Raw genomic sequence first — 26,145 nt, 5'->3', positions numbered from 1 at the left:
CACGAAACAAGAATGTAAATATATATATATATATATATATATATATAGGGGGGGTTGTGGATTTGGATTGTATGCGGGTATGTGTCGACTGAAGCGATCGAAGAATGATGATGTCAACAGCGTGGCTGTGTGCATGATTTAACAGAATTAATGTAACTCAGAAAGCCATATCATTCTTTAATACTTTCACTAAGCTACATCTATGTATTCTTTGCGAATTTGGCTAATATTTGGGTAGGTTTCGACTTATGGGCCCTCTCTTTACGTCCCGCTCGATAGGACGTCCCTAACCGAAGCTCGGTACTCATTTTGATCTGAACCCACGGATGAAATCTATGTAAGGTGCCTTTTTCTAGGGTACAGCATTGCGGTCTGGTGGGGATTCAAACCAAGAACCTTTAGAAGTCACGTATCCCAACCACAAGGCCATCATCATATCTACACCCAGCCTTTTGCCTACACCATGCCTTAATTACTGTGGCTATCCGTATAAACGATCATAATGCACTATCAGTGATATGTTGCATTGTTACCGAAAGTTGTTGATTTGATTTTATTGGTTGATTAAGCTGTACATGTAATACAGTCAGGACTATCTAACCAGCCGAAGGCTATTACAACGGGCTAGCCCTAGTCACTGAACAATACACGAAAGTCAATACAAACCTTTAATTGATTCAAACATAAATGCCGTTCTCTCAGTTGGACCCCACGCCTTTCAAGTCGTGAGGTCTAAAGACCAAGAGTTTAACGATATCAACTTCCACGTTGTCGAGGTGCGACTGCCGGCTGACGGTCTGTCTAACTTCGATACCTGGTGCGATGACTACATGTATCTGTGCGCAGAGTTCGGACTCAGACCCACGGGCTGTGGGGAGGATTACTCGGTCGAGACCGGACAATTTATCCATGAGAGCAATATGCGGTAGGATCTGTGACACGTGCATACAACTAGTAAAATCTGTCTGAACTGGCGGGTAGTTCTATAAGAAGAAAGTGGCCCCGCATTAGTCGCAAATGTCATAGGACTGTCCCAGATCTAGGTGTGGTCTTCTAACGTTCACAGCTAATACCCTGCTCAAGGTGTGGTGTAGTCGCCTCCAAGCCAAGCTCCTTTAGCTGTCTAATAAGACATGTAGATTATAATGCATAAATACTCTAGAAAAAACAAACATTTAGAGAATGTTCCTCATCCTCCTGATTAAAACCCTGGCATGAATCCGGATTTCAAATCAATAGTTGAGATGCCGATCATCAAGATAAATAGTTTGTTTGTTCATATCAGGTGCGAGACTGAGTACAACTCCGACCCCTACATCGACAACGCACTCCGCTGTCCCCCTTACAACGACATTGCTAGTCTGGTGAACTTGGCTTTCTCAGCGGGGGCTACAGCTACAAAGACTATTGGCTTTTCTAGCTGCCACTTTCACCACTGCGAACGCGAGATGCGGACCGGTATCGTGGATGCAATGTTTACCTTTAATAGCGGAGACAGGACTATGTACGCGGTGTGCAGAGGCAGAGAAGGCGAGTATACGTTTCTTCTCTACATGGAAAAGAACACTTTTCAACATACCACTTGTATTACAAACTACAGTTCCACGACCTCATACCTTCACAAATTTGTCTCATCATAATGTGAATGGTGTCATCTTTTATCATCCATATGTCATAATCTCTATCAAGATGACATATTATCTGTATGATATCCTATCATTTTTCGAACACAAGGGCATCGTAGCATTTGGACATTGATTATGCAACTAACACCATAATTTGTATTATGAATATCTATCAATTTAATCAAGTTTGTCTCCCCTCCTTTGCACATTTGGTAATCATGTAATTCCATTAATCAGAAATATTGCATCATATCAAACATTTTGTTAATAAGGTCACAATTTGCATATTTGCAAGTCTCTTGATCCTCTCTTTCTAACTTACACATCCTAGAAGATGTCATGCAGGAGTTTCTTTTAAGTTTTCGCATGTAGGCTGACACCCTCAGGTCGAAGGAAAGAAGGGCGCAAAATTTCATTATTTTACAAAAATCCTTTTGTTGCTTCCCGATGGCCTCCTCGGTATCGTCTGCAGTCTTTTTATTTTGGGTAGAAACTATAACAAAATGTTGATTTTTGACCGAATGTTCTTGAAAAAGCACACTACTCTCTGTCTCAGAAAAATAGAATAATAAAAACCATGTTTTCCGCAACCTCCGATGACGCATTCATTGCAAATGCATACAAAACGTTTGCTTTTTGGGTCATCAGGTGAGAGAACCGCATCATGAAATATTTGGATTATGCAAATGTTCCCACATTTGCATAATCTATGCTCGGCCATGTACACCTTAACTGACTTACAAAGGGTCACAGTGTTAACAGTCTAATCATTTACCACTTAGAAGAACTGTCGCACCTTTGCACTGATCATGCAAATTAGCAATTTGGAATCCCCCCCAAAAGACAAACACGCACATCCACAAACAAACCCACAAACGGCATTGAAAACATAAGCTTCTGAGGAAAGCTGAAAAGCATCGATACGCACCATCCGTCCAATATACCCACACGCAGCATCAACCGAAACAACCCACTTGAGCACATAAGCAAGCAAGGTGCTACTTGAAAAGATCTATCCAGAGATCATTTCAAATAACTATCCATAATTTTCATCATGGTAAATACCATTGCTGGTACGAAAATTAGTGTCATAATCTCAACAGGAACACACGCTTTTGAGGTCCTCCGCACTGTAAACCAGGAGTATCAAGGCGTCAACGTCGTCGCCATCGAGGCGCGGCTGCCAGACGACGGGAACTCTGCCTCTGAGAGCTGGTGCAGGGATTATGAATATCTGTGCGCAGAGTTCGGACTCAACACGACCGGCTGTGGGGAGGACTGGGCAGTCGAGGGTGGCAGTTCCAGCACACCTGAACATATCCGGTAGGATCCCTGACATGTAGAACAGTCGAAGTGTGTGCTGTTAGTATAACTGTCGTTTGGCAGACCACAGCAAAAAGGAAAAACAACTTCAAAATTGGAGGGGGGTGCTTTTGCCTGCCATGTAAGGGGGTTTGTTAATGTTAGATATTCTGCACCCACAATCATTTCACTTTTTTTTAAATTGACCTTCCTTGATTCTATCATGGGGTCCACTTAAATCCAAGTGCCAAATAGAGAAAATTTGGTTAACGAGCTAGATTCATGTTTGCCAGTACAATTTTGTTATTAGGCTTTATTTTTTCAACAAACCGTGTTTTTCCTTCCGTATATGCTAAGTAATCACAAGCTTATACTTTGTTTCAACAAATCCTGAGGCATTTATAACATGAGGAAGATACAAAGCCACATCAACAGTGTTGCAGTAGATAATCCAACCCGGCAACATGCACTTGAGGGGCACGGGTTAAAGTTTGAACCTGGTCAAGAGTCCTGATTTAGTGATACAATACCGTCAATTTGCGCTACGCCGTCTTAAATGGATATAAAGTAACATTGCACTTTTTCTTAGTAGGTCTCACAGTTTAAAACACCCATGGCCACTGGCTTCTAGATAAAATTTTTTTGCTAAAATTCTACATGGGTTCAGCAATTTGTTGAAATGATATAATGACAAGAGTTCGGAGACCTCGTATCTCGTATCGTATATATAATTTGCAAATTAGGCCTACATTTGCATGATTTATATACAACTCTGTTCACCTTCACATTACTTCTAAATGCCACAAGTATGAAATTCCAGTTATCTACCAGTATGGAATTACAGTATTTTCTCATTGATCATGCAAATTAGGTCTCCATTATGTCCCTCTATTTCTCGATAGTTAAATATGGTTCATTTTAAGTTGTTCATTCAATGGAGTAGGTTTATCAAATGTCTCCATTACTTATGGAAGTTAGATTCTTTTTTTGTATTTTTACCTTTTCATTTTATGAAGCATCACTTAGTCTCTTTGTGGTTTGACCACTAGCTGAATATTTGCCCCAGTTTTGCAACTAGCATGTGTTAGGTGTCAAAACATGCATGAGTCCTACAATGGAAAATACCGTAAATATATGCAAATTATTTCCCAATTTGCATAATTTGCACTTCGTTGCATACAGAATATCATGGAACTCCGTCGAACCTTTGTTCAGTAATTCTCTATGGAAGATTTTACAAAAACGCCTCTGCAGTTCCAGAGCAAGCTGCTGGAAGGCTCAAACCTACATTACTTCTTCTTTTCATCTGCCAACTGTCTGCCACCAAAAAATCAAGACCATTTCACGTCCAGATGAAAAGATGCAATAAAAAAGGAAGTCCTGCTGCAGTACGAAGTTCACATACCAGGGGACCTTGACCTTTTTTTTCCCAACACCTACCTAGATACCAAATATCATTACAATCCGTCCAGACGTTCTTCAGTTATACTGACTAGAAACATACGGAAACACAAACACACACGCAAACACACACACACACACACACGCGCGCGCGCGCTCGCTCAAGACTATAACTTCATTTTTCATGGAGATAAAAAACCGCTGTCATGCTTTCAGGTGCGTAGATGAGTACAAGTCCGATCCCAACAACAACAATGTTCTCCAGTGCCCTCCTAACGTTGGTGTAGCTGCGGTGGCGGAATTGGCCTTTGGAACTGACCCCCCGTTCTCGATCTCGACCTGGGATCAGAGGAGCTTCGCCTTCGACAGCTGCCCCGTCGATTCCTGTCAGCGTCAGATATACGATAGTTCAGCTCTGTCCAGCACAGCGGCGATTCACGCGGGCACAGGCTCATCAACGAGGATTGTGTACACCGCGTGTGCCGGTACACTAGGTAAGTATGTGGGTCCGATGGATTATCGATTCTTTCCACATATACTACGTATCATAAACAACGTCAACATTTAGAAAGCATCTCTCTTCTCAAAAAACTCAACTCAACTCTTCAAACTGACAAAGAATAGAATAGCATGAAATGAAATATAATGAAATAAATTAGAATGAAATAGATGGATTAGATTACATTAAATCAGATTAGCTACGACAAGATAAGACTTACCTGAAAATATAATCCACACAGCAGGCTCTTTCTTGGCTTCAATCGAATTTTTGTGTGAGGTTTATTTCAATCGATGGCGTTTCAAACGGTTACCCCTGCCCGTCTTCAACACTTCTTGCAGACGGATGTGCAAATGAAAATGGCGGGTGTGCCCAAAACTGCACAACTCTGCAGGGGGGAGGTTACAACTGCTCGTGCACGCAGGGCTTCGTGTTGATGGCGGATCTTCACGGCTGTGAAGGTGAGAGACATTTTGAATAACTTTACATGTAGATATGCAAACGACTTGTTCGTACCAAGGCCAGTTGTAGACATTAAAGTTAGTAATCATAACTCATCCACAAGGAAGGCAATTAATCACTTTACATGCTCCAGATAACACGTAATATAAAGCAAATAAATCGAAAATAACTGTAAGTGTATTTAATTAAAATGGTAACAGTCTTCCTATCGAAAAACTCGAGCAGGTAACATCGATATAAAGATATAATAAGACGAACCTTAAACTACCGTGCTGATTTTGCGTTATTCTATTTCTAAGATTGCGGCCACTGCCAGGGCGGTGACGTCAACTGTGACCCGGTGTCGGGTGTCTGCTCGGCTGGGTGTCTGGATGGATGGAAGACACGGCGTTGCAATGAAAGTATGTTGTGATTTGAGCAGGATTGATTTTTTTTTTCGATTCTCGTAATATTCATTGCCAACCTCTAGATCTGATTTACAATGGAGAGAGACGTTCTAAATTCAGGAGTCTCATATTTCAGGTCAGTCAATTTATGTACGTTATACTTTTTACACTGTAAAAATTCTGAATTTGATATTTTACTAAGATGCTGTGTAGACTCAATCTTTGTCTCAACATTGTCTTCATTGAAAATTGTCATACATTACTTCCCAGAATTTCCTATTTTTAAATGAGAACATTGTTTCTCATCGTATCTTTTGCATTTTGCCATCCTCCTGCAGCTGTTGATCCGCCTTTGAACCTGACCGTCACCGACATCACAGATGAAGGGTTCAACGTCACCTGGATTCCGTCGCCTGACCCTGACCTTCAGGGATACAGCGTCGTGGTGTCCACGTTAGACATGATCACAGCTTTTAATCAGAGCACTGATCAGACATGGCTTCAGGTGGTGGGCCTGACGCTGGAAACTGATTACGTCATCAGGGTGACGGTGTTGGTCCTGTCCGATGGTCTCTGGTCACGGAGCATTGCGGCAACAATCAACGCAACCACAAGTAAGTGGCCTTAAGTACATTATTGGTGACCATAACAATCAGATGATAAGCAATTATTGCTTTGCCATGGGCTTTTTTTGGCGATGCATTGGGTAGCAAAATTGATTTAAAAAAGGTTAAACTGTGGAATTGCATCATCGTTGGTAGTTCATTCACAAATATATGGAGAAAGGGCAGGCCTTCCTGCTTAGTTTATCACTAAGATGTACTCATTTTACCCGTGGTTTTCCTTTCAGTAATGAGCTCTTCTACAGACCTGGAGTTCATTAACGTAACCGAGACGATTTCCATGCTGAGGTTCACCTGGGTGCCTCCTGATGCGGTCGTGACCGGATACCGCATCATGTACGGACAGGAGGAGGCGACAGAACAGCTCATCCCCTCCCCGGGTCCAGGAGAGAGATCTGCTCTGCTTGAGGGCCTCCAGCCAGACACCATGTACAAGGTGGAGATCATCACCATTGGGCTTCGTCGAGAAAGTCTGCCGCTAACCGGGTTTAATGCGACAGGTGAGTACATGAAATCTTACTGCATATGTGTTTTGCTGCACGACCCTCGCGACTTTTCACCTGTAGACCACGCGCATTTTACAGAACATTAGTAAGAAAACTGATTATATTACCGAGTCACCGAGTCACATCACACACCGAGTCAGCAAACGAAATCTAAAAAAAAAATTGTGGAATGTTTTGTTGTAGATATTTCTTTTAATCGGTTCTTTTTCTCCGCTTAATTTGTCCACTTTGCAGAGCCCGATGAATGTGCGACAGTGAACGGCTGGTGTGACCAGATCTGCACGAACGTACCGGGCAGCTACAGGTGTTTCTGCCGACAGGGCTTCGTGCTGATGGCAGACGCCCATGGCTGTGGAGGTGAGGAAGTGTTTTATTGTAATCCAGACTTTTTTTTTAGGAACAATACTGAGTTACCTGCATTTTGAAGAGTTTTTGGTAAGTAATTGGATCTTGGGCAAGGAAGTGCGCGATCTCAATATCAGGGCCCCTGGTTACCTTCTTCGGAAATGAAGTGTCGCTTGAATTCTTGAGCATTGCTAAGATGAGGATAGACCAATATTATTTGCCAAATGTAGGACGAATCGACAAAATGTCAACAATCTACTCACAAGCACATTTATAACAACATCCCTCACCATCGCCTTTGAATGTTCCGTCTCGGTAGACGAAAACTTCACGATTTAGACTAGACGTTAGAAATACAGAAGTGAACAGAAGTGACTCTATTGTATTTTTGTAGCCATTAATGATATAGAAAGGAGGCAAACGTTCGAAATTGTTTAATTGTGTCTTTTTGTGTTTTATTTGCTAAGTGTGTGGGCACTGTCAGGGAGGGGACGTCCACTGTGACACGATGTCGGGTGTCTGCTCGGCTGGGTGTCAGGATGGATGGAAGACACGGCTTTGCAACGAAGGTATTTTACTCGTTTTAAAGAGTACTACAGCATCTTATTGAAGAAGACAGCACTTTCAATTTTCTTACCTTCCATCGAACGATGTGATTTATGAACAAATATCAATACTTTCTCATCTTCAAACAAAACAGCTTTTTTTTTTTTTTTTAAGATCTTCCCATGGTCCGTAGCCATGGACTTTATTCTTTATTTACGATGATACAAAGAATCAAGAAATACCTCTCAGTACACACTCTTGCTCAAAAAGTGACGTTATCGTTCCGACATATTTTCCGTACTTATACTTTGAAATAGTGAGTTTTCAAAACAGCTTTTAATTGGCTTCATTTCTTGGCCCCTTACGTTTTCAATACGTTTTTTGATCAGTGGAATGCAAAATGTAAGAGGGAAGTAAAGGTACACTATGGAATCTGCTATCTAATGGAAAAACATCAATATTCGTTCTGTTCTTTTCCATTTCCCTCTGCAGATGTGGAACCACAAAGAGATTTGTATATAGGGAAGAAAATTGCATTGTGGTATCTGCTACCTAATGGAAAATACCAACTCAAATTTGTTCTGTATTTCTCATCTTCCCATTTCCCCTCGCAGCTGTGGAGCCACCAATCAACCTGGCCGTTTCTGACATCACGGATAAAGGGTTCAACATCACGTGGTCTCCATCCCCTGACCCTGACCTTCATGAATACCGTGTTGTGGTGTCGACATTGGACAGAAAGGCAGCTTTTGATCAAAACACGGATCAGACGTCACTTCTGGTGTTGGAACTGTCACCGGAATCGTATTACGTCATCAGCGTGACTTCGCTGTTCCTGACGGATGGTTGGCGGTCACAGAGCGAGACGGCGGTGATACAAACATCCACAGGTAGGAAAACCGTCGTTACAAACTATGATAGACAATAAAAAGGAACTGTCCTCAAAAAGACGTTGTACTGTGACGTCGGACATCTTAAGATAAGTTAATGAATGAAATCTTATGGAATGGAAAGGGTTGAACAAATATTCTGACAGTCTTATGCAGAATAATCCATCTCAGAATGATAAATACCGTACTATGAAAGATCGTAAATTATTAGATAGGACTGTCTATGCTGTAGCGACGCCGCCAAATTCTTACTTGAAAAAGCATTGTCAATTCTCACGTTAATTGAGAATGAATTAATGTTTTACGGTTTTAGGCCGAATGTAATCTCAAGCCTAAATTCCGACGTTGTATTTCCAGAGATGAGCTCCTCTACAGACCTGAGGTTCATGGATGTGACCGAAACGACGCTGAAGTTCACCTGGGTGCCTCCTGATGCAGTCGTGACTGGATACCGCATCATGTACGGACAGGAGGAGGCGACAGAACAGCTCTTCCCCTCGCCGGACCCAGGAGAGAGATCCGCCGTCATCCTGGGACTTCAACCAGACACCATGTACAAGGTGGAGATCATCACCATCGGAGTTCAACGAGAAAGTGCACCTCTAGTCGGACATCAGACGACTGGTGAGTACATTACGTTCAACTGTAATGCCAGTGTTGGTTGAGATAAGAAAATGTTTTGTCGACAAAATGTCGGGGTGCCCTCCCCCTTCTTGATGCACAAAACTGTTTCATGCAGCAATCTCTACATTTCTATTTCTCCCTTTTGTCAGCCGCCACAGTGCTTTCAACAACAACGTCTGCTACTTCAACCAGCGAAACAGCTGCTACAACCAACCGAACAAGCCTGATGACCACGTTTTTCATCAGCCTGGTAACTTCAACTACACCGGCGAATACACTAGACACTACATCGGTCCGGGAACCGCTGAATCTCGGTAAGTTCTTACATCCACAAAGAAAGAAGCGCCTTTTACTGTGCTGTATGCATTGTGTGAGGAAAATCTGAATCTCGGTAAGTTACCGCAACATAAAATGCTGCGCTATAAACGATGCTGTATGAATCGTGTGTTGAGAGTAATCTAGAGCTGACAATATGTTACCTGACATAAGAAGTATTTAACGCATTTGATTCGTTTTTGCTCAGGTGGCGACAAATTGGACGACAGCGAATCGGATGACGAGCAATCTGATGATGACTCCTTGGCTCAAATAACAACTGGTACATCTGAAGAAACCAGAGAGGGTAAGAGAGTGTTTGTTTTTCCAAAGTATCGCTCTACTTAAGATTCTTGTTATCAAAGTAACAATAAAGAGAATTTTTGCGTTTCCAGAACATGTACCAGAATGTAAGAGAAGGTGTTTGCTTTTCTAAAACATTGCTGTACTTAAGATTCTTGTCATCAAAGTAACATTTCTAAGTCTGTAAGGATCGGCATTGACTTGACAGGATTCATTTGTGTCCTTTTTGCTGTCCAGGAATCCAGCAAACCAGCACAATCTCGCCTGGAGGCAGCAAGACAACGCCAGCAGACCAGGTTTGCACTATGAATGTTTCTCACGTTCTGGCAATCATTTTATGGGAACTTTGAAAAACTTTAGCTATTTTCAACAACTCCATTCTTTCAAAGATTCCACATTTGGGTAATATCTGGTCTACAGAACCTTACAGGAAGAATACAAATGTAGCTAGTAGTCCCTATAACTAGGCTACGTAGTCAATGAAGGCTGCTAAATCAAACATATCTTGTTTAGGATTTCAAATATGCATTATAGAAACATTTCGTCTGAACGAATTTTCCTGATCATTAGGCACCAGTCGATATCCTGGACAGCATCTACGCCGACGCCTTCTCCCCAGATCCAGAAGACGTGCTTGAGAGGCTGGCTCGGGTTAGTCACATCCTGCACTTGTTGAAATAACTTGGCGTCATTAACATTGTCGTCGTGTAAGGCACGGCTTGGTTATAGTTAATCTTTAACACATAGATATAGTGTTGTTTGCGATGTATGATTATGTTGTCACCAGGTAGAACGGCATGTATATTGATTTACATGACCTATTTATCATTGTTTTTAACAATCTTTATGATAATAGACATATGATTGTTGCTTCTGGTTGCAAAACGTTATTGTCGGAAACAAACAGGTCCTCGACATTTACAATGAACACTTCCATAGTTTTGAAAATGTTTCACTGGGTTGTCTTTTCCAAATCAGGACATGGCCAATGACGATAGAGGTGCTGTTGAGCTAGAGCAGCCAACATCAGCTGCCGAGGAAAAGTCACAGGTAAGTGATGTTTGAAGATCTAGATCTTTCAACCTTTTTTGTCGTACTTCCTTTATCGCAGACTTTAGACTTTATTGTAGGTCAAAGGGGCGTACTTTGGAGTTTTATATATAATAGGCTTTACTAATATTCTTGTTATTCGTTTTTGCAGATGTGCAGGAAGGCAATGACAAGATTGGGATCTGAAACGGGTCGGGCCCAAACTTCGCAACGTGTGCAAGTTATCTCTGAGTTATCATCACTTGTCATCACGTCATGTCCCGACATCCCACAAGAGAACGCCTTCAAGGTATAGATAACAGACGTAATATATACTAAGCTTAATGATTTCAATTTTCCACCGCAATTTAAGCTGCCATTAACGTGTGCATGTAACAATGTTTTGTTGACAAACCGCTCAAACGAAAACAGTTATACTTCTGAGCAATCCTTATGACTTCCAACAGAACACAGCCCTAGATGTTCTAAAGTCCATCACCAGCAAACTTAGCAAGCTGGACATGACAGACCCGTCGACTGTCGAGTCTGTGGGAGGATGTAAGTACAGTTTATATAACCTGACTTGTATCACAGTCTTTCCAGTTTATTCGGTAGCTCTTGTTGGGTCTGTTGGTAATTAGTAATATATTTGTCATATGTTAATGTCTTAACGGTTCATTTGGCAGCTCTAGTAGAGTCCGTTGCTACCCTGCTGTATGAACCAGAGGGGGATGCAGAAGAGTATGAAGTGAATGTCCAGTCTGCTGCAGTAGATGACGACCATGTCTCACCAGATGAGCGCGCTCAGAAGGCGAAACAAACACTGGAGAAACAGCGAGAAGAGGTGAAAATAAGTAGTTAGTGATCACTCAAGGCTCCATCCACTCCTACCTTAACCTCAGTTGCACCCAATGTTGGTCATACTAAATTTGTGCATTTTTTCAGTGTTTTTACCGTCTCAGAACTGTTGAGCTCTTCTTTCTATTTCTTAATTGCACATGATGCACAATGATATTTTGCGTACTGTCTTAGCATCCTTTGAACAAGGTCTTGACTCTTGACTCATTAGTGCCATGTACCTCCCGTAAGATCATGTTGTTAAATCAGTACTAATCAATATAACTTTTGCGTCCATTTTCATTTATGGCATATTTCCGACACTGGCTTTTGTAATAGAATGCTGTTCTATCTTACCATTAGAAGGAGATGATTGTCCAGAAAAGTAACCAGATCCTGGATGATCTGTTCAACGCCGTTGCCGAACCCATGAGGCCCGGAGCCCCACCGGTAACCATTGACAGGGGCGGTGTCACGCTGCGAGCACAGAAGATTTCCGGCTACAAGTCAGGGAGCCAGGTGGTGCAGACGGAGAATGGAGGGTTCCAGTTTCCATCCCAAACTGCACTTTTCCAAGAACATCCACCTCATAACCTTACAGTAAAGGTACGTATCCTTTACTGTATCCTTTCTTTCATTTTTTCTTTCTTTCTTGTACTTGTCCAGTTTTACTAGCAAGACTGATTTTATTCTTAATCAACCAGTCATCAACCAGTCATCATTAACCGTTTCATTCTTTTCAGCTGATAGAGTACCAACAGAACCCGTACACCTGGGGGCGTGGTGAATACCAGGCAGACTCGTCTGTCATGGAACTGACCCTTCGCCGGAAAAACTACAAACCCTTGGTCTTCAACAACCTTACTGACGACTTCATAATCACTGTTCCGGGCAAGACAAGGAACAAACCAGCGAACAAAACCATCACCTACCCTCTCCCAGGAACCAGGAGCTCAAGCTACCATTTGCTGAACCTCAACAACACCGCAGAAGGATTCCTGGTCACAATCACGCCGATGAACTCGAGTGTAGTGTACAGCGTGTCGGGCAGGTACGGCGGCCGCCCGGACGATAAAAACTACGACGTGCGCACGGAGACGTACGTTCTTCCCGAGGAGTGTTCCCTGGTGGAAACGCTGCGCGGTGATGGACACGGTTCGGCCAAGACGGAGGCAAGGATGTTCATTAAAGGAAAGAAGGAACCAGTGGACTACTACGTAAGAGTCCAAATACTAGGTGAGTCTGTCTGCTTTACGTTCCTTTTCAGGGCGAAAAGATGATTTGCTCTCTTTGATTGACAGCCTGATAAGGTAGACGGAACCTTACTTTCTGTAGTGCCACATTTAACGTTAAACATTTACATCGGCAGTGAACACCGTATGAAACAAAGCAAATGGTGCAAGAAATACTCTCCAAGCAGAGGATGGGTTCCGGCAGGTTTTTGTCTTGTTTTTAGGCGTTTTTGTCGGCCTTTCTACTTTTTCATTTTTTTTTCTCTATAAACCCAGTTTATAGAGAAAAAAAAATGAAAAAGTAGAAAGGCCGACAAAAACGCCTAAAAACAAGTCAAAAACCTGCCGGAACCCATCCTCTGCTTGGAGAGTAGCAAGAAAGGCATAAAGTATAATCTGCATTCTCTACCATTATCGTGATTGTACATAAGTTACGACGTGATTTGGATTCAATCCTGAACTGAATTGAATAACATTTACTAGAACGAGGGGTTGGTCTTCTTTTCTTCTCCAGGACCGGCGACCGAGTGCGACATCAATGATCGTACCGACGAGACGAATGCTCTCACCGATGGCTTCTACTCCTACCAAATTCAGTGGGCCCGTCTGAGCTGCGTCTTCTGGAGCGAGACCCCGGACGCCTGGAGGCCGGACGGCTGCGCGGTGGGTAAAATGTCATATTCTATTACAAAATCTATCTGGCAGTAGTGTGTCGGAATTAATTTTGACTTGATGTATAGTGATGAATATCTTCTTCGATATGATCTTAATCAGCTGTAAGTTATCGGGCTAATAACATTTAACATTTTTGGAAATGCAAATGTATTCTTCGTTTTCACGTGACGTCACAATCGCGTTCGAACGTGAAGTCGGCCATGTTGGATGATAAGCTGTTCGATCTCTGTATGGCTGCGTGTTGCGACGGTAGACCCGTCCGTGGAAGGCAGTTGTTTTATTCAGAAACGGGCTGGAAGTTTGAATAGTTAACTGCGGGCCCAAGGAGTACAGGATACGACCTACTCACCGTTTCTAAAGTAGCCTGTGTTTACACAAGCTTTCGGGCGGAGGTTAATGACCAACACCACCCGCCCGAACCCCCCACCACTAGGGGGCGGTATCCGCCGGGCCGGCCCCTAGGAGCGCGATTTTGTCAGGCTATCGGACAACAGTGGTCGGCAGAATCCGACGATTGCCGTTTAAGCTTTAAATTGCACAATGCTCTGAAGACCCTCTTCCGTCGCTCGATGATTTTTTTCAGAATCAGAAGTGGGGCGTGACTTTGGAGACCCCAAAACTAATGCGCGCGGGCGAAAAAAAAAGAAAAATCCTGCAAAACAAAATGCTGCTAAACCACAGGACTTCAGAGCTGGTATTGTGAATTGAACCACAGAACACAGTGTATCAAGCAAACAACTAGTCTTCATTTGTAGGAGGTACATGTAGATTGTCTTGTTCATCTTAGCAGGTGAAGTTCAAATGATCAATGTTTAATATATTGTCAAGAACGATCAAAGAAGTACATGTACATCATTAGAAGTTATTTGGCTCAGGACAGTAGATGATGAGAATACTCATAAGGGCTGTTTCAACATACATGGCATTGAACTCCATGTTAAGTATTCCATAGTTCACACAAATCTCGCTGTGAGACCTCTATGCCGATGCCTCAACTCCTCTCCCATGTGCTCCCACGTGTTAGCCTTGTTTTGGAGTAAGCTGAGTATATAAAAACCTTCTGAAATGCCGATTGTTTTAAAGACATACGGATCAAAACCTATTGTTGTAACCTTTTCCTTATATCAAGCGTTGGCTAGACTACTTAATGATCCACAGTGTGGAGACAAAAGCAGCACACTCGGACCCGCAGGTAACTTAGATGGCGCCGTTGTTCTATATTCTGCCAGGTTATCATCCAACATGGCGCCCGCGCGTGACGTAGCGGTTTTCGAACGTTCTGTGAAAACGAAGAATAGTTTGATATGAAATAACTAGTCTCTACCAGACTAACTACTCCTGGGTTTCACTTGCTGGCTCCGTTAGTCTGTCATATGTCGGCAAGAAGAAAGGCAATAAAATTAATCTGGTCATTTTCTGAACAAAGGCAGTAGCTTTGGAGTTGAGATCATTTAGGCCATGAATCAATTAGGGCGCAACCAGCAGGCTGTAGCTTTTTCAGTTACTCTGGGCAGACTAACTATTCTAAGTGATTTTCGGGCCCTTTAAGACTCACTAAAAACCTCTAAAAAATATTGTTAAAAATCTAAAGTTAATAGTAGAAACATCGTCTACCGCTGATCACGGCTTTGCCGTACGGTTTGGGCGCCATTTTGAAAAGTTAGAGCCCGAATTCTGCCTTGTCAATAAGCGAAGGATAGCAAAGTTTGTAACAAATTCTTCAAGGTACAACTATTGATATTTGTATTTCTCTGTTGCCAAAAAAACGGGCGAAATGGGCGAAATGGGCGAAATGTGATCTTCACTGTGGACTGACTCTACCGGCTAATCATTCCTTTTTCTGCCGAATTCTACGATTCATACGCCCGTAAGAGGGCCTGGTAGAGGCTATGAAATAACCACCTTTATTGACAAGAATGCAATATCCCCGTTTACTCTCCAGATTAGCGACCAGTCCACCTATAACAGCATCATCTGTCACTGCAACCATCTGACGGCGTTCGGAAGTGACTTCGCCACACCGCCGGACACGGTCGACTTCGGGGCGTTAACGCTGAGAGATTTACGTGACAACGGCGCGGTTTTGACAACCATCTTCGTGGAGTTCTTCCTCTTTCTGCTCATATTAGTTATACTGAAGGTTATTGACCTCAGATCAAGGAAAAAGGTACGTAGGCATCGTTGTCAATGTCATTAACCCTGTTTGATTTTGTCGAGCGCGTTGTTTGTCATCTCTTTATATATTTCTTAATGCTACATTTCTTACATCCTTACAGAAAAACGTTTCAATCAAACTGGACAACCTCCAGGACGACTTCCGGTACCGCCTCCAGGTGTGGACAGGTACCGATAAGCATGCTGGGACTGCGTCCACTGTTGCCTTTAGCCTCTTCGGAGACGCAGCAAACTCCGGTGTGAGAGTGGTCAGCGTCGCAGAGAAGGTTGGGCATCAAATTTATCTATTCATCGTTTCGGCTGTTCAGGACACGCAGTCAGGGCTGCCCAGCTAGCCTGTGGCTATTACGAATTAACAAGTGTTCATTTTCTTCCCTGATCGATGTTCTCATATACAGCGTCCTAATAGGTTGAATTTTTGTTGCTGTTTAGGTTTTCACCCAAGGCAGCTGGGTGACGCTGAACTTCAGCACAACAGAACAGCTGGGTAACGTGGAGCTGCTGCAGCTCATGCACGACAACAGTGGGGAGGGGAGCCGTGGATCGTGGAACGTGGACAGAGCAGCAGTGCAGGATGTCACCACAGGCAAACTGTGAGTTCTTCGGCAGTCTAGACTGGTCGAAGCTAAGTTATATCTTGGTGTGAGGTAAAAAAGGCAATCAAGTTCCGTCCGGATGCTGTCAAAAGTTCAGTTTGCACATCAGTAATAAAAAAGTATTTATTGTAATTGACCTTCAGACTAAACTTAAAAATCACCGGGAAAATAAACTGCTATTGCTTCGCCAAACTTATTTCAAATTTCATCTCCTGCTATAAGACTTTGTCAAATAAAAAATATGCACTAGCTCTTTGGAACATACAATTAAATTGTTTTTCTTAATGTTTGAACAACAGGTCCCATTTCTTCTGCGGCGAGTGGCTGGCAGCCGACCGCGGGGACGGGCAGGTGGCGAAGACCTTTCCTGTCGCCACTGAGGAGGACCTGCGATCCTTCGGGTTCCTGTTCCCGGCAAGTCTGCGGAGCAGTCTTTTAGAGGAGCACCTCTTCCTGTCCGTCGCTACCATGCCTGAAGGTAACATTTGCTGCACGTGTATATTTACTTGAAAGGATTGAGTTGAAATTAGAAGGTGACCTTGCCAAAGATTGAAGGTCAGAGGTAGCTCCTAAAGAGCAACCCATCTGATGAAAATATACATATCAGGGGAATTGTTTCCGCTTTTGGTTGATTTAATACGCTGACATACAAATTCGGAGTTGCACTAATACTGAAGGGAAACAATAGAAATATGTATGGAATGTATGGAATGTGTATAATGATAGTTAAGATTATTTGTGTCCGCAAATATAGTTAACAAACCAATTCTGTCTGTAAGTCCACTTTTATTCATAACTCCCTTTCACCAAAAACTGTTCGTTTACAGGAAGCACGTTCACCCGCATCGAGAGGCTTGGCTGCTGCCTGAGTTTCCTCACCGTGTCCATGGTGTCCAGCGCCATGTGGCTGAGCGAAGAAAATGCAACCCAGGTTGTGCAGGCCGTCAGCCTGGGGCCGTTCTCCTTCACCTTGAACACAGTTTACACGGGAATCATGACCAGCATCACCTGCCTTCCCGTCGTCATGGTCATCGTCCTGCTGTTCCAGTACAGTCGACCGAGCAACAATGGCGGCCGCCGGGTCAGAGACGTGGAGACAGCCGGCCCAGCTGCGGCACCCACGCAACAAGGACCAGCCAAGGGCCTGCCTCACTGGTGCAAGTACATGGCCTGGGTGCTGGTGGTGCTGTCTGCCGTGGGGTCAGCTATTTTCACCGTGCTGTACAGCCTGGAGTGGGGCAAGGACAAGTCCGAGAGGTGGCTGTCGGCGTACTTCACCACCTTTCTGGTTGACATCTCTCTTCTGCAACCAGCGAAGGTGACGACCTTTCTTGTCATGCTCTGACATTTTGATAACCTTTTCCTTCGCATCGGTAGCAAATTAATTGGTCTAGTCTAATTGCTTATAGGTCATGAGATCTATTTGCCTTTCACAATGGTAAATTACAGCCTCTTCATAACTTGTTGTTTATTAGTCTTCCTACATCTTGCTAGGTGGTGTGTTGCCTCCTTTTTGTCGATCTAGGGGGACATTTTAGCCTGTATATATCAACAAAATGCTCAAAGTCAAACACTTAATGTTACAGATATTGGTTCTTGCGATCATCTTTTCATCGATTTGCCAAAGATATACATTGAAGATGATTTTTGAAATCGAGGGGGACACTGCTTTCTTGCAAGACACGACTGTGGCGTCACAAAATTGGACAGGGTTCGATAGTAAGTGATACAAAACCGTGAAACTGTAACATTTATCTTATACAAATATGATTTGTTTAATTTTAAGTTGGAAATAAGATAAATCCGATGTTCCTTTTTGTGTGCGGTTTATAGTTGTATCTCCGAATTGCTTACTAATTTGATTGTTAAACAAAACTATGTAAAATGTTCATAAAAGGTGGTCGATTCCGGGTGAAGAAGAAAATGGAACGACTTTCTCAGACGTCCCTTGGGAAGATTGACGAATCGCGACGGAAGCGAAACAGAGACAAGAGAATCGGAAACGTCCTTCGGGACATCGTCCTGTCTTGTGCTCACCTCCTGCTGGCTCTGACCATCATTAACGCTCACCACAACATCAACCTGGCCTTCCACCAGACTCAGAGCGCAGCGGAGAACTTCGTGCAGTCTGTTGATGACGTAAGCAGTTCTTTGCAATGTTCAGGACGCACATTTTAGGAGACTAGAGTTTGTCGATACTGGTATGTCTTAATTTGTGGTAACTGTCATCAGTGTCACAAAGCAATACTGATGATATAAACACATGCTACATGAAGCTTTGTTAAAAAGTACCAAAGGTATCTGACAGGATATGGAAAAATTCGTTTGCATTTTATAATCATATCATTTGTGTATGGGGCTTACTAAGCGTAGAATATGTTAAAGATGTATGCTTATATCCCCATATTCTATCCTTTCAAAGGTGAAGGAGCCCTCTGCCCTCTGGCCCTGGCTGACCGAGACCGTGCTAGGGAGTTTCTACCCGGAGACTTCCTACAATGACGACAAGCCCCGCTGGTGGGAGAAGGTCTTCACAGCTGACATGCAGTCGGTCCTGGTCTCCCCACCCAGCCTGATCCAAGCCCGAGTGAAGTCAGGTTGGTGTGACCACTTTTTAAGGAGAATTCAAAACAAAAACACGTCAGTAAAAGTTGATATTAATGGAAGTCCGAATAGTCATGGAATGCGTCCATCCTTAATAATTTTTCACTTTTTAAAAAATCTGAGGGAATGCCAGAAAAGTAGCTTACTTTCCTTTTCCTGCCATTCTAGGGCTGTGTACGGTGCCTGCGACAATGCAGAACTTGTTCTATGAATGTATGGCAGCGTATGGTGCAGACACGAGGGACACTGGGGTGTTCCAAAAGGGATGGAAAAGGGTCACGAATATGTCGGAGGTAGACTCAGAAGCCCCTGGATGGAGCTACCGCCCCAGTGGTTACACCATTAAGCCTGTCTTTGGTGCAAAGACGCAGTACTGGGGAGACGGCTTTAGTCTGGACTTGGGGAAATCAGCAGACGAGATGCGTAGCATCCTAGCAGACCTGAAGGCCAACCGTTGGATCGACAAGCAGACCAGGGCCGTCATTTTGGAGGAATTTGTCTACAACGGAAACCTGGATGTGTTCACATCGGTGACGGTGGTGTTCGAATTTACCGAGATGTACGGAGTCTTCTCCCATCGTCACCTGCACACCTTCCGACTTCATCAACAGCCGGGGACGATCGGGTACATCTACGTCCTGCTGGAAATTATTTACGTCATCATTCTCCTCTACTCACTTTGGAAAGAGGCGAAAGCTGCACGCGCAGCCGGCTTGGCCTACCTGAAGGAGCCGTGGAATATTTTAGAAATATTTAATTTCATCTTGACCTTTACAGTCATTGCCTTGTACGCCACTAACAGAGTCTATGGCTCAAAAATCCTGGCGGCTGTCCAGCAAGGAAAAGGTGCGTTAATAACATATATCCTTTAAAAGTACTTAACGTTGTCATTGTACAGAATCCTGCAGTTATCTAGTTTTAAAGTTGGCTTTAGATAAATGCTTATAATATACTATTCCGTTTAGATTCTCTCCAATATCTCCGATCCGTGGTGAACATAAACCTGGTGTATGGATGGTTCCTGTCTTTCCTCGCCTTTGTCAACATCATGAAGTTCCTGCGACTGCTGAGGTTCAATCCGCTCCTGTCCAAGCTGATGTCCGTGTTCCGGGGAATGGCGGTGGAGTTCTCTGCCTTCATCTTCTACTTCTTCCTTTGCTTCTCAGGATTTGGCATCAGCGCTTATCTCATGTTCGGTACCACCGCAACAACGTACAGGTTCGTAATTTTGAATATTCATGATATTTTGAGATAGAGACATGGAACAATATGAAATTTCAACGCAATGACATGGAAATAAGTTTTTTTCCCTTTTTTTCAGATCCATCACCTCGTCCTTCTCGACATTGTTCCAGATGTCTCTTGGATTCTTTGACTACACGGAGCTGTGGGATGCAAACCCCATCCTCGGCCCTATCTTCTTTATAACATTCATTTGCTTCATGTTCCTGGTGCTGATGAACATCGCCATGGCGATCATCGACAGAGCACTCCCCGATGTGCGGGACCACGTCATGTCTGAAGAGGACCGTTTCTTCATCGAAGGATTATGGGAGCGCTTCACCTCCCTACTTGGGTTTCAGCAAGTGCCAGTCACAGGTAATGGCTTTGAAGTAATGTTGTTCAACAAGTAGATAAACAAGTTTTATTTTGATTACCAGGTGATAATTGGATGATTTTCACTTACTTTGTTTTAGTCGAAGTTTTAAGTTGACAAATTTTTATATCGGTGCAGATGTCGACACCGTGGATAGGCTCCACGACAGCCTTATCGAGGTTGAGATCCAAGTTGAGAGGCTGTGGCTGAAGAGAAGGTCGCTTTTCAACTGCAGGCGAGTAAGGTCTCCTAAGGTGCATGGACTGGATCTTCCCTGCTGTCTTACTAACCTTTATCCTTTCGCTTCTGACCTACAGTGATGCGGTGTAATGTTATTCCCATATCGTGGTAGGTCGCCCTTAAAACTGACATACACTAGGGTCTGTCGGGCCGCCTTACGGTAGTCTCGGAAAGAATGTAAGTGTGTAACATTTGCATAACCGGTAAATCGTCTTTCTTCACAGCAGTTTTGTGAAAGCCGGTGAACTGGTGGACAACTCCATTCCAACTACTACTACTTCATTTGCTTGCTGGGAGCGTCTCTTGACTTTTCTCTTTTTATCGATTCTTTCCATCTTCAAACGCTGCTTTAGCTTAGTCAACCCTTGCAAAATTATGACAAAGATGCCTTAACCTCTATTTCTACAGAGTAAAGACTGCGGACCTCCCCACAGAACCTGACTTCGTCTCACCAGTCAAGAATGTCTTTGGGGCTGCATCTGAGAAATGTAGTGCTCCGAGAGGAGACATTCCGGTCATCGTGGTCCGTCCTGCCTCCCAGAACAACCGCACAGTGGACGGCTCCGGAAACAGCGCAGCTTTGGAGGCAACACCAAGTTCAAGTGCCTGCCACGACGAAGGAGGCGCCACAGAAGACAACGATTTGGTTGCTGTAAAATCCTTGACCCCTCTACCCCTCGGCGAGACGCTGACATACAACCACATCAAAGCTGCCCAGAGCCTACTCCGCCGCCAGCACCCGGCACTCCAAGGCCTGGAAGACCCTGTAATCGGTCTCTATGAGGTGGGATTCGCTATGATGACGGGAAAGGGGCTGCAGATCCACCACAGCGGTAGCATGCACTGGGTGCTGTCGTCTTACATAGACGGACAGGTGTGTCTGTATGACAGCCTCGGTGTCGCCATGACCGGATCTCTGCAGATCCAGCTTTGCCAGTCTTACGCCGCGTTCGCCGACCGGGAAACAAACGTTCTGGCCGTCTTGTTACCGGAGGTACAGCGTCAATGGAATGACAACGATTCTGGGCTGTTCGCCATCGCCTGGGCAGTAGACATTGCAGAGGGGCAAGACGTGATCAGGGTTGTGTATGACGAAGGGAAGATGAGGAGCCATTTGGAGATGTGCTTCAAACAAGGGAAGCTCACGCCGTTTCCACGTCTGACCAGCCGCAGAAGGAGAGTCGGTCCAACCAATGCACACCGGATCTCACTGGTCTGCCACTGCGAGCAGGGTGGGCGTCTGGGAAGGATGGAGAGGTGCAGGGCATGCCGGAGGATCTTTCACGTCAGCTGCCTGCAAGTCAGCCCTCCCCGTGGTGGCAAATGGGCATGTGGCGACTGTGCCATGTAGAGAACAGTCTTCAGCACAGCGTAAAGCTGCCGGCTAGCGCTGTTCTGGCGGAAGGAGAATGTTGAAATGGTCGCAACACTTTGTTGCTCAAAGTGTGCTTAAGTCGGAGTGTAACATTGTCCATGTATTTCTAAGTTGGACATGCATACTTCACCTCATGTACATGTATTCAGAATAGATCCGTCAAGTTGTTGTATACATATGTCATACTTGGATGCTTTAACATAGTAATATCATTCCAAATGTTTTATGTTATGTATGAAATTAAATACTAGAATACTTTAAGTTAAAATAGCAAGAAGGTTAAGTATGCTGTTTTAAGCTAAAAGCTCATACAATTTTGTGAAAAAATAGCACAACTTTTAGTATCGTTACTTTTATGGCTCTGTCATCTAGTGCCTTTGATACTTTATTAACTCCATTAGCTTACATACAGTACAAATTAACAAGTACGAAGCTAGTCTTCCTGGAGTATTACAAAACATTTTTTTCATGTAAAAAAAACGTCCATTTAACATTGCATGAATTGTTACAGGTATTTACAAATTGAATTGATAAAGTTATTTACATCTTACACATGTGCTCTAAAAAATTTTGTCTGAATTTGCTCTTTACTGCCGTCTTTATCTCCTCTGGTAAGTTATTCCACATGGATTCCACCTTGTTGCATAATGTGTGTATATTTCATCAATATTTCCGTATACTTTAATATATGATATTCAATAATCTTGTATCACGTGTTCAAGATAAATATTCAGAGCATGTGTCACTACCTAAATACACTTAAGCGGCTCTTTAAAGTTATGGGCCCAAACTTACTTTTAGGAAGATTTCATGCAAGTTTAAATTAGTAGACATATAACATCTAGTGCCATATCGCCTCCAAGCCCTGTACATCTGACTCCAAGTGTAAACTCCTGACGTCTGATGAAGACAGTCTTACTGCCTTTTCTGATAAAATGAGTTCTGCTCTACTTAAGTGTCAGATTTCCTTGGTTTGGTTGATTCCACTCACAATTAGCCGTCTATAATATACAGTTACAGACATATGCCAAAATGTATTCCTCACCACCTCAAAATTCACCTGAACGATAATTGCACCTTTAAGCTATCGCTGTTTTTAACGTACTCAACAAGTTTGCAGGCCGATTTGAGCTTATGATGAATAAAAAAAAAAACTAAAAAAACAGAGAGAGAGAGAAAACATCAGCCCGGAATGCCGTAAAATGTGGTCGCATCTGGTTTTCTCTAGTATGGATGGTGCTCAGCGCCAATGACAAATATGCCTCACTGTGGATGGTGTTCTGCACCAAGGACAGATTAGTGTCTTTATTACACAGAGGTGACCAAAGATAATGTTAAGTTGATAATTGTAAGGATGATTTTCATTACCAAGGACAGGTTAGTGCTCTCATTCTATAGAGGTAACTACAGATAACGTCACGTGTGCCATGGTATGGATGATGTTCAGAACCAAGGACTGTCATGGAATAGATGGTGATCAGAACCAAGGACAGGTTTCCTCTGCATTTAATGCAGGTTATTGCCAATGTTCCTCATCATTGCTGCTTCTGTTTTGCGGCTGTTTTCTTTCCGCACAAAACTCGACAGCAGCACCGACAGCAGAGCCACAGAACAAGCAACATCGCCACCACTACGCCGCACAGCAGCGCCGCCACGTCCAGCAAGTGGTACTGCAGCAGGCTGAGGTGGCGCGCGGCCGACTTGAGGTGCGGCAGGCCGCCATGTCTGATGACGTGTTCGATCCACCAGACGGCGCGGTCCATGGGAGACTGCGGCTGGTCCCGCTGGAGCTGCGCCAGCCGCACGGCGGCAGATTTGTACCTGCGGAAACAAGAATGAGCACAGTCATGTCAGCATAAACGTCCATCTGCGTTGATAGGTAAGATCATTAGAGGTGCCTACCTGGGCAATGATGAAGTTTTGTCATAGATGTTACACCGTGACGTTACCCATGCAACAACATAAGATATTTTCCGTTTGACAAATGAAGTTTGGACACTAAAAAGTCAACTCGGTAGGTCACGTATCAAATTGTTTCAATCGAAAAAGTACAACAGACGAAGGCAAAATCTCAGTTTTGGTTTTTCTACAAGACCATGGAGCCAGTGACAGATTTTGTTTTAATGCATCAAACAAGAAGTGGCGGGATGGTGTAACGTTATGGTCCTATGATAAGTGCGGGTACAAAACAATTCAACTGACGTTTTGTTGTTGGCGACCTCCATGATGGCTTCATAAAGGTCATCGGAGGTCATGGTGAAGATGTCCAGGGTGACTCCCGTCCCCAGGGTCTCCAGGTTGTCGCTGTTCCCATGCTGCTCTGCGAAGGCGGGAACCCTGACCATGGGCACGCCGTGGAACATCGCCTCGTACACGGCGTTAATCCCGCAGTGGGTGATGAACAGTCGAGTCTTGGGGTGAGCTGGACAGGCAGACGGGTACTAAGATTACGGCTTAAAGAGACCGGGACAAAGGGATTGATATTGACAACTCGGGAGCAGCTATAGTTCAACGAATGGTGCATGAACAGTCGAGTCTTGGGGTGAGCTGGACAGACAGACGGGTACTAAGATTACGGCTCAAAGAGATCGGGACAAAGGGACTGATATAGAAAACCCCGGAGCAGTTATAGTTCAACGAATGGTGCATGAACAGTCGAGTCTTGGGGTGAGCTGGACAGACAGACGGGTACAAATATTGAATATAGGGTGAATGACCCGCTTCGCGACCTTGGCACTTTATTCGGTGGTTATAGGGACGACCATGCCTTATCACACCGTATAGACCGGAAAGCGGGTCATTAACGTTATTATCATATAGCCATTGTCCATATAGTAGTTAGAAGTACTTTTTGTTGTATTTGATTTGTGTAGTATTTGTCTTAACATGAAATATAAAAACCAACCCCCTGTCATTTAATGGTAACGTTCGAACACCGGGTCCGTACAAAGTTAACAGACCCGCGGGTCCATACGAAGTTTACAGACCTGCTTTTCGGGTCTGTATGAAGATTACAGACCCGCAAATGTAGCCTTCTGATTGGTCAACGATATCTACCTATATGATAATATATAATAACTCTTTTTACACAACCAAGAATAGACAACAAAACCAATTATTCAACCAACGTTGCGGTGACTGTCAGCCACGTTTAGGACAGGTCCAGTACTCCAAGGTGCCAGACGGTCATCGAAACGTCGGTTGAATACAAAGAGTAGTTTTATTCATTCTTGGTACCAGTCTGTCCGTCACACCTACCTCATGGCAATTCTGCCTGGTGCATTACCATGAGGAAGGTGAATAAAAACCTAGTTGACATAATGATAATGTGCATATAGAGGCTTTTCATTCAGTGACTTGATGTAACTATTCACGGGCTACCAAGATAATTGCTCTTTAAAGCCGCACCTTCGTTTGAGCTCGATACAAAGATGGCCTTGTCAACACGTTTTAAGTACATCTTTGAATCGAAAGCGGGATATGCAAACAAAATGGTCGTGCATATATATGCATTTGTCAATAACAGAGAAAGAGGTATATCGAAGCATTATGTGTTTTCTTCCCCTGGTCGGGCGAGGAATTGTTGTTCTTACCCAGCAAGTCGTTCTGTGGGATCCACTTCATCAACAGGGTGTTCTCTCCGGTGTTTTTCGGTCTCTGACCTTGGAATGTCCATATGACCTTGAACGGCACCCTTGCCAGGCCTGCAGCCAACATCTCAGCTTTCCTCTTGCCCATGACCTTGGCGTAGGACCCGAAGGACAAGACGACCACGCCGGAATCTCCGGAGGCCTCCATGAAATTTTCAAGATCCTGAAGGAAACGAGTAAAAGAATTCTGATGTATTTCGGGTGGGGCCCTGCAATCTTTGGGTTTCTTCATAATGATACTCGTGAAGCCTTTTGTCTCTTGGTTCGTCGCATGGAGGATGGCCGAATTCCCAAAGACCTTCTCTACG

General features: G+C 43.8%; 2 protein-coding genes across 2 annotated transcripts; one reads left to right on the top strand and one right to left on the bottom strand.

Annotated features, from left to right (window-relative positions):
• Positions 1 to 9,637: 9,637 nt before the first annotated feature.
• On the top strand, positions 9,638 to 17,716 carry LOC136434609 (polycystin-1-like protein 2). Its single transcript, XM_066427505.1, has 16 exons — positions 9,638 to 9,662; positions 9,733 to 9,831; positions 10,065 to 10,123; positions 10,398 to 10,478; positions 10,806 to 10,877; positions 11,029 to 11,166; positions 11,324 to 11,414; positions 11,543 to 11,700; positions 12,057 to 12,299; positions 12,437 to 12,929; positions 13,440 to 13,588; positions 15,543 to 15,767; positions 15,877 to 16,041; positions 16,208 to 16,368; positions 16,671 to 16,849; positions 17,199 to 17,716. Exons 1-16 carry the CDS (start codon positions 9,638 to 9,640, stop codon positions 17,714 to 17,716), a joined length of 2,856 nt encoding a protein of 951 aa, XP_066283602.1.
• Positions 17,717 to 22,660: 4,944 nt separating this feature from the next.
• On the bottom strand, positions 22,661 to 26,019 carry LOC136434351 (UDP-glucuronosyltransferase 2B20-like). Its single transcript, XM_066427135.1, has 3 exons — positions 25,781 to 26,019; positions 24,390 to 24,609; positions 22,661 to 24,008 (listed from the first exon to the last, which is right to left on the bottom strand). The coding sequence occupies exons 1-3, from the start codon at positions 25,983 to 25,985 to the stop codon at positions 23,723 to 23,725; spliced, it is 711 nt and encodes a 236-aa protein (XP_066283232.1). The 5' UTR covers positions 25,986 to 26,019; the 3' UTR covers positions 22,661 to 23,722.
• Between the last annotated feature and the right edge of the window lie 126 nt (positions 26,020 to 26,145).

The sequence above is a fragment of the Branchiostoma lanceolatum genome, chromosome 5, assembly GCF_035083965.1.
Source record: "Branchiostoma lanceolatum isolate klBraLanc5 chromosome 5, klBraLanc5.hap2, whole genome shotgun sequence".
Lineage (NCBI taxonomy): Eukaryota > Metazoa > Chordata > Leptocardii > Amphioxiformes > Branchiostomatidae > Branchiostoma > Branchiostoma lanceolatum.
This window is presented reverse-complemented; position numbering and strand designations above follow the sequence as displayed.

Coding starts and splice junctions, on each gene's coding strand:
- LOC136434351 (XM_066427135.1), bottom strand. CDS start 25,985: ATGGAGGCCTCCGGAGATTCCGGCGTGGTCGTCTTGTCCTTCGGGTCC. Junction 24,610..25,780: donor CCCACAGAACGACTTGCTGG/GTAAGAACAACA, acceptor CTGCCTGTCCAG/CTCACCCCAAGACTCGACTG. Junction 24,009..24,389: donor GAGGTCGCCAACAACAAAAC/GTCAGTTGAATT, acceptor TTGTTTCCGCAG/GTACAAATCTGCCGCCGTGC.
- LOC136434609 (XM_066427505.1), top strand. CDS start 9,638: ATGCTGTATGAATCGTGTGTTGAGA. Junction 10,479..10,805: donor TGCTTGAGAGGCTGGCTCGG/GTTAGTCACATC, acceptor TTTCCAAATCAG/GACATGGCCAATGACGATAG. Junction 15,768..15,876: donor ACCTCAGATCAAGGAAAAAG/GTACGTAGGCAT, acceptor ACATCCTTACAG/AAAAACGTTTCAATCAAACT.